Source organism: Helianthus annuus, chromosome 13 (assembly GCF_002127325.2).
Source record: "Helianthus annuus cultivar XRQ/B chromosome 13, HanXRQr2.0-SUNRISE, whole genome shotgun sequence".
Taxonomy (NCBI): Eukaryota; Viridiplantae; Streptophyta; class Magnoliopsida; order Asterales; family Asteraceae; genus Helianthus; species Helianthus annuus.
In genome coordinates, this window is record NC_035445.2 from 29,347,689 (window position 1) to 29,356,945 (window position 9,257).

Here is a 9,257-nt window from a genome sequence, read left to right on the forward strand (position 1 = left end):
ACCTTAAGAAAAATCTCGTCCTCGAGATTTACTGGAATAGATGAGGATATTTTCGCTTCATTTCTGATTCCAGCTCCCAAGTGTGTTCTGGTTCTCTCTTTGAATTCCACTTGACTTTGACCAATACCAGTCGTTTATGCTTGAGGAATTTGACTTTTCGATCTTCAATTTCTAATGGTTTCTCTACGAATTCTAACTTTTCGTTTACCTCTATTTCCTGAAGAGGGACTACCAGGGATTCATCTGATAAACATTTCTTGAGATTGGATACATGAAATACATCATGTACTCCAGCCAATTCTTCTGGTAGTTGTAAACGATAAGCTACTGGTCCTATTCGTTGAATCACAGGGAATGGTCCAACGTATCTCGGACTTAGCTTTCCTTTCTTACCGAAACGTACTACTCCTTTCCAAGGAGAAACTTTTAAAAGTACTTTATCTCCGACTTGAAATTCTAAAGGTTTGCGACGATTATCTGCATAGCTCTTTTGACGATCTCGATCTGTTTTCAGTCTTTCTTTGATCTGGGTTATCTTGTCAGTAGTTTCTTGTACAATTTCAGGACCTGATAATTGACTTTCTCCGATTTCTGCCCAACATACTGGAGTTCTACATTTACGTCCATACAGTGCTTCGAATGGTGCAGCTTCGATGCTTGAATGATAACTATTGTTATAAGAGAATTCTATTAATGGCAAATGGCTATCCCAATTACCACCAAAGTCAATTACACATGCTCAGAGCATGTCTTCTAACGTTTGTATTGTCCTTTCACTCTGTCCGTTTGTTTGTGGATGATATGCAGTACTTAGATTTAGTCGAGTTCCCATGGCTTTCTGAAAACTTTTCCAGAAATGAGAAGTAAATCGACTATCTCTATCCGATACAATGGAGAGTGGGACTCCATGTAGGGATACTACTTCGTCCACGTACAGTTGTGCTAACCTTTCCATGCTAAAGGTTTCTTTCATTGGTAGAAAATGAGCTGATTTGGTTAATCGATCGACAATTACCCAAATAGCATCATTACCTTTTCTGGTTCTGGGTAACTTAGTAACAAAATCCATTGTTATGAGTTCCCATTTCCATACAGGCATTTCTAATTGTTGGAGTAGTCCTGAAGGTTTCTGATGTTCGGCTTTAACTTGTGAACAAGTTAAACACTTGGATACGTATTCGGCTATATCCTTTTTCATACCTATCCACCAGAAATTATTCCTTAAATCTTGGTACATCTTATTGTTTCCTGGGTGCATGGTATACCTAGATTTATGAGCTTCTTCTAAAATCTTATTCCTTAACTCTCCTTGCTTAGGTATCCAAATTCGTTTCTTATGGAATTTCCAAATTCCATCATTTCCTTGTTCTAGTTCTGTTAGGTAACCTTTCATTGCTGTTTTCTGAATTTCTTTGATTTGTGCCCTTAAATCTATTTGTAGATTTAACCTCAGAGCACGGACTTGTTTCTGTTTCTCATGGTACTTACGACTTAAAGCATCTGCAACTACATTTGCCTTTCCTTCGTGATATTGAATATCACAGTCGTAATCGCTTAGCATCTCCATCCATCTTCTTTGCCTCATGTTTAACACTTTTTGCCCAAATATATATTTTAAACTTTTATGATCTGTATAGACAGTAAACTTACTTCCATACAGATAATGTCTCCAGATTTTAAGGGCAAAAATTATGGCTCCTAATTCTAGATCATGAGTCGTATTATTCTCTTCGTGCTTTTTCAATTGTCTAGAAGCATACGCAATTACCTTCTTGCGTTGCATCAACACACATCCATAGCCTAATTTTGAAGCATCACAATATACTTCAAAGTCTTATGTTCCTTCCGGTAAAGCTAGGATTGGTGCATTGGTCAATCTATGCTTTAAAATCTTAAAGGCTTCTTCTTGTCTAGGCCCCCATTCGAACTTAGCAGCTTTACAGGTTAACTTGGTTAAAGGTATGGCTATCTTAGAAAAATCTTTGATAAATCGTCTATAGTATCCAGCTACGCCTAGAAAACTTCTTATCTCCATTGTTGTTTGTGGAACTTTCCATTTTGTAATTGCTTCTATTTTAGCAGGATCTACATGGATACCTTCGTGATTTACCACATGTCCTAAGAATTGTACTTCTTGCAGCCAAAATTCACATTTCGAGAGTTTGGCATAAAGCCTTTCTTTTCTTAACAAAGTTAAGAGAACGTGTAAGTGCTCACAATGTTCTTTTTGGCTTTTGGAGTAAATAAGTATATCGTCGATGAAAACGATTACAAATTTATCCAAGTATGGTTTACAGATGCGATTCATCATGTCCATGAATGCTGCTGGGGCATTCGTTAACCCAAAGGGCATGACTGTAAACTCATAATGACCATACCTAGTTCTGAAAGCAGTTTTAGGTATGTCTTCTTCTTGTACTTTCAGCTGATGATATCCAGATCTTAAATCTATCTTAGAGAAATACCTAGCTCCTTGCAATTGATCAAAAAGATCATCAATCCTAGGTAATGGGTATCGATTCTTAATAGTAACTTTATTCAACTCCCTATAATCGATACACATTCTCATCGATCCATCTTTCTTTTTCACAAACGACACTGGTGCACCCCAAGGGGATGAACTAGGTTGTATGAATCCTTTGCTTAATAATTCATCTAATTGCTTTTTCAATTCTAGCATTTCGGTAGGTGCTAATCTATAAGGTGCTTTAGCTATTGGTGCAGTACCTGGAATTAAATGAATTCTAAACTCTACTTCTCTATCAGGTGGTAACCCAGGTAATTCTTCTGGAAAAACGTCTGGGTATTCTGACACTACCGGGATATCCTGAAGTTCTTTATCCTTAGTGTTAACGATTACTGAAATCATATACACCATTTCCTGCTTTCTCGAATAACTAGCCAATTTCATTACTGAAATGAATTTCAGTGGCTTTCGAGATTTATTTCCAGTAATTATGATTACTTCTCCTGAAGGGGTTTGAATTTCTACTGCATTTTTATCACATAGGATTCGTGCATGATTGGCTATTAACCAATCCATTCCTAATACTACATCGAATCCGGCTAAATTTATTGGTAACAGATTTGCAGAAAATTTATGGCCTAATAGTTCTATTTTTCCTTCTTGCCAGATTTTATCTACTTTCACAGAATTTCCTTCTGCGGTTTCAACTGTGAAAATTTGCCTAAGAGTGGTTAAAGGTAACTTAAGAGCTTGGCAAAATGAAGTATTGATAAAACTTTGGTTTGCACCAGAGTCAAATAATACTTTTGCGAACACATCATGTACTAGGAACGTACCAGCTATCACATCTGGAATGAGTTCGGCTTCTTGAGTGGTTAGCTGGAATGCCCGCGCATTTCTCTTTGTTGCTCCTTCAGCTGGTTTAACTTGGTTGGCTACAGGTTTAGCTAATTTAGGACATTCAAATTGGAAATGACCCATTTCTCTGCAATTATAACAAATTCCTGTTTTCTTCCTGCAGTCTTCTTCCCGATGTCCTTTTGTCTTGCAAAAATTGCAAACCATGTTGCATTGTCCATAATGCTTCTTTTTGCAAGTTTTGCAGAAGGGAGATGATGAGGATTGCCCCGTTCCTCTTTTCTTGGTATTACCCATACGAAATCCTTGGGTAATCTTTTGAGCTAATTCCTTCTTGTGATCTTCCTCTCTTGTGCGTACCAATTCATCTGTTAGGGTGTTAGCTAATTCTACAGCATCGTCAATGGTACGAGGTCTTGCAGCTTTAACGATGTTTCGAATTTCACTAATTAATCCCCAGACGTAACGGGAAATAAGTACCGGTTCTGGCGAAGCCAGTGTTGGCACCACCCTTGCGTATTCAAAGAATGTAAAAGTATAGCCCCGGCAATCTACCCTGTCATGCGGTGACTTAGGAATTTGTTTGACATTTGATCTTTTTCATATTCGGGACAGAATTTTCTCTCTACCAGATTCTTAAATTCTTCCCAACTCATGGCATAGGCTATCCTTCTTCCTTTTGCCTGGAGGACCGTGTTCCACCATTCTAGTGTTACTTCTTTGAACAGATTTGATGCATACATCACTTGATCCTCTTCGGCACATTTGCTTATTGCAATTACTGCTTCGGTTTTCTCTAACCAGCGCAGTGTTGCAGTTGCCCCTTCGTTACCTGCAAACTCAGCGGGTTTGCAAGCAAGAAACTCCTTGTAAGTGCAACCAGGCGTTGCAGCTTTCATTCTCTTAGGGAGTGGGGCCTGTTGCGGATCATGATCGTCATGATTGCCGCCTCCATTTATGTTGTTACTGCCGTTATCCTCCAGAGTACGTTTACTAGGAATTAATTGTGGTTCGGCAGGTTTTTGAACAGCAGCCACAATTTCTGGAATAGCATGGGCTATTCCTTGGGTGATAAAGTGCTCAATATCTTGTCGGGTTATATATTGATCTTCCGGTTCTTGCTCAGATTGATTTACTTCATTAATTGGTTCATTGTTAGCGTTTTCCATCTGCTAATTAGAAATTTATTAGTGTCTAACTTATTACTAACAAATTTAGCACAGATAAACACATAAATTACTACAACATACAAACCTAACCAAAATTGTCGATTTCTCGACTTTCATTTTGTTATTGTATATTGTATATGCCTCCGTACACACCGTATCTTACAAAGTTTTATTGCCCATTTTACAGAATTAGTTTTACTATGTTAGTTATAATACAGACAAACTTTTTCCAGCCTTTCCTATCTTTTGGTTCACTGGCAGTTTTAGTAACGACGCTCCCTCTCGTCGTACTTCCAAGATAGTTGCTCCCCCATTTCCCTGATCCTATTACTTGTACCTATCAGTTCTTCACCGAACTGACGAAGTTCAGCTAGGTTTTCATTACTCATGGGAGGATTAGGGATAGGTTCTGGGTCAAATTGTGGGAGAAAACTATAGGGACTATTAACTATATTTTGGAATTGCCAGTCATTAGTCCACCATTCCTCCATTTGGCCTAATGGTCTGGTGTGAACTAGTGGGTCTGGAATAGCTGGTCCTAGGTTTAGTGGAAATTGGACTGTAGCCGGGTAAGAGAAGAGATTATCGTTGATAGGCTCTAGAACTTCACAATTATCCAGTAGGCGATCTATTTCGTCCTGGAACGTGATTTCCTCAGACTGTTTAGAGCTTTCGCCAATTTCTATTCCCTTTTGCTTAAGATCTATTCCTTTTTCCTTTTCTGGTGGTTTCGAACTTTCTCCAGTTTCTATTTCCTTTCCCTTGTTCATGCTCACAGGGTTTTCTATTTTAGGGAGTCTCCTAGTGGCTGGTTTCCTACGGCGTACTTTTCTCCATCCTACGTATCTTCTCTTCTTTTTAGGTTTGGCTTTTTCCAGCGGTGGAGTTTTGAATTCCACAGGTTCTTCTATGTCAGCAATATAACCAGTAAAGTCGTGAGAGACTTCGATAGGCACTGGATATAAGTTGAGATTCTGGAATGCTTCCGACATCTCATTCATGCTGCATAGTATATATGCAAAATACAAGAATGTAATGTTAAAACTTTTGGGACAAAGTTTAACAAACAAACACTGAAGTTTTATTGCATACTAATTTATACAAAGGACAACAGAAATAAACACACTAGGATTTTATTTATTTACTGGATTGTGATTTCTCTTACTAGACCCAATTTATCAGATATTTATAGGTTGGCATTTTCTGCTACAGTAGCTAGCATATAGAGGTTTGCCCATTTCTTGTCTATTTTATCTTCCCAAGGTGTAATATTACCCAACTCTTGGACTTCTGGGTTAAACCTAACTCTCTTGGTTCGGGGTTTCTTTTTCTCCTGACTCTTTTTAAGTATCGAATCCCTTTTCTCTGGGGAAAGAGGATTCTCATAGTTTGCCTTGCGGACAAAGATTCCTTCTTTTAGGTTTACTGGGTTTTTAGAAGAAGATGCAATATCTAATTTGTGATAGATAGCAGACAACTTTTGCTTACCCATACTGTAACTAACAAATAATCAGTTAATAAAACATATAATCACAAAATAACAACTAGTAAATTTAAGTATTCTGTCAAATACTTAATTTAGTATTAGGCTTAATCAGCGGCTCGATCAGTGGCTCAATATTTATTAATTCTTAGCTCTGATACCACCTTCACTGTCACCGCTCCCCGACCCACCCTGTACGGAGTCGGGGGCAGCGAGGCAGTTCCCGTGGTACCCGTGGTATTTAATTTATGTGACAGCGGAAGTCTTTTATTACAGGATCTTTTCACCGTAAAAAGCTCGTTTAATATATTACACAAAGTTTAAGGGATAAATCCCATAATTTACAATAAGTTGATTTCACACAGAAATCTTTATTTTTTTCAAAACATATTTTATTGATTTATTCATACTGAGCCACTTCCTTGAGCTTGTAGTGCTTTACTGCACTTTTCCTGGATCACACAGATCACCTGAAACATGTTTGAAAAAGGTTTTGTCAGCGGGGAAATACTGAGTGAATCATTCGATTTTTCTAGAACGACCCGTTAGTTATAAATTACAGTATTAAGGGGAATTACAATGTTTTTATCAACCAATTATCAAGAATGGGTATTTGTCACTCGACCGGATCTGTGACTGTGGTCATACCACTATTGGGTCCCGTCGCCCCAAATAGTGACGGCTCACTCACCTAGAGTGATACTCACTCACCTAGAGTGATAAAAATAGTAATGTGCACAATGCCCCACATACCAGCTGTAATTTGGTGATTACAAAGACTTAATCCCTGTAATTATAACCTTTGAAAATAATTTGGAGTATTGTAAAACAGTTGATAAAAAGAGAATGACTCACAAACTGTGAGAAAAGAGTTTATAAAAGGGGAATGACTCACATTGTAGATTAACGAGCAAATAGATAAGCCTACTGATTAGCCTTGATTACACCTAGTTTAACACAATGCACACACAGGCAGGTTAGTAACTAATACAGCAGTTACGTCAATTCACGAGATTAAACCCTCACAACGATTAATCAGTGCAATACTTGATAATTCAATCGGATTCACAACGAATAACAGAGCATAGTCCGAATTCGAACAGCACTCAAATATTCAAGTCGAAATCACGACGAATAATCAAAGTACAAGCTTAATTGAGCAGCACCTGGACTATCGTTGGATAGTTATAATCGATCGGACGTTGAATCGTAATAGCGATCGAGTTATTACCCTGATTGCGGCAGCGTTTCGTGATCGTGTGTGTGTGGTGAACTGAATTGCATGTAACTCGACGTACACAGACTATTTGTGCAACGTTTTAACACCTCTGTGCAAGTGCCAATGTCGGCTATTTATAGCCAGAAATTCGACTCGCTTACGGACCGTATGCCTAACCCCTTACGGTCCGTAAGGGAACCTGGTCTGCTTACGGTCCGTAAGGACTAACCTTTATGGTCCGTAAAGGGTGTAGCCTACTTCCTAGCCTAGCTGAGTTCGGTTGTAGCTTTGGTGAATCAAAAATTTCAACCAATCAGCATCTAGCAACGAATTAAATTAGATAATTATCAATTAGGGTTTGCCCCCCCCCCCCCCGAGTTTTAGGGGCCCTGATCCTGATTCCGATTGTTCCGGAAATTTCAGGGTTTATGCCAAATTACTTGGGTGTCTTAATTAGGGTTTTCTTATTGGATAATTATTATTCTAATTACGAATTTTATTGACGGTTGTTACACTTAACCTTTGTTTTATTTATATATGTTGCTTTCTTGTTTCGACAGGTTTTATAAAAATGCCACCACGTGTCAGGGGAAAAGGAAAAGTTCCCATGAGGGGGGGCCATCTAGTCACGCTGGACCCTCACACCGACGCACACCTTCAGCGTCATTCAGTAGCTCCGATTCACGCGATGATTGGAGACACTCTCTAGAACCAGCGAGACGCTCTGTTTTGCTTAGTACCTCACCTTCAAACATTTTTCATTTGGGCCTGATGAGCCCCAACATTCACATCACTCGCAACATTCGCTGCATTCACACTCATTTCACCACTCTTCTCACCACTCTTCTCACCACTCTTCTCATCATTCATCACACCATTCACATTCCCATAATTCTTACTCTCAGGGTCATTTTAACCCTGATGATTACATCAATGCACCACCAGGATATAACCCGTTGGGCCCCGAGGACCACTTTTCACAGGACATGGATATGGATGATGATCCAGATCCAGCAATGCCACTGTCTGGGACGCCTACGCATCCCATTGATATTTCTAACGGTTCTTCTTTTGCGGGATCTCCCTATCGAGGTCTCGATACTTATAAAGAATGGTCTGGGCAATGGGATTTTGTAAATACCCCTTCTTTTCACAACACCACACCACAACAGCCACATGAGGAGCCGCACTTCGAAGTGGTGACTCCACCACCACTGCCAGCTGAGGAACCACCTCAGCCACCTCCTGAGCCACCAAGACGGAGGAGAAACGCACGCATGTCCGTGCGAGGGGGACCAAGATTTAGCTCCCCTTAAGCTTCCAGCAACTACCCTCCGATTCCTAAAGATCCACAAATGGGTGGACCTTCACACGCGGTGCCGGAAATTGATACTACACTGGCTACCTTTGCAACACCGCAACTTCCAATGGGTTATGAAAACCCAATACCTACCTACCCAGATCCGACTGGGTATAACCCGTATGAGCCACAAGCTCCTACTGGTTACCATTATCAACCACCTGCTTACGACCCATATGTCGAAGCAGCTAACTTTAACGCCCTCTATCCCTCACCGTTTCCACCAGCATACCCAACTGGTTATCCTGTTCAAGGGTATCAATACCCTTCATATCAACAACAACCACAACCTCAACCTCCACCTCAACAACCATCAACACAAGAAATCTTACAAAGGTTGGAAGAGGTTGAACAAAGGGCGGAGGAACGTGAAAGAAAGACCCATAAGTTCCTTAAGGGTCTTGCAAACTTCATAAAAGGGAAGAAGAAGGATCGTTGAAGACCATTATTTTATTTTGTATTGTAGTTTAATTAAGTCCCTACGTAGACATTTGTTTTTTACTTTTAGTCCCTGCGAGCACTTGTTTCTTTCTTTTTAGTCCCTGCGTGGACAATTTATATCAAAGACCCGTTTAGGGCAGTTTTTGTAATCTTCAATTTTATTGATCTGCTTATGAAATTTCAAAAGATGCTCTTAAAGGTATAACCTAGCCAAAATATCAATGGCTATGATGGTATAACCCTCTTAAGACAATAATTCC

The 9,257-nt window shown here is 39.5% G+C and overlaps 1 protein-coding gene across 1 annotated transcript; it reads left to right on the top strand.

Moving 5' to 3' along the window:
- The first annotated feature begins 8,551 nt into the window (after nucleotides 1-8,551).
- LOC110900635 (alpha/beta-gliadin clone PW1215-like) lies at nucleotides 8,552-8,995 on the top strand. Its single transcript, XM_022147517.1, has one exon. The coding sequence runs from the start codon at nucleotides 8,552-8,554 to the stop codon at nucleotides 8,993-8,995; it is 444 nt and encodes a 147-aa protein (XP_022003209.1).
- The last annotated feature ends 262 nt before the right edge of the window (nucleotides 8,996-9,257 follow it).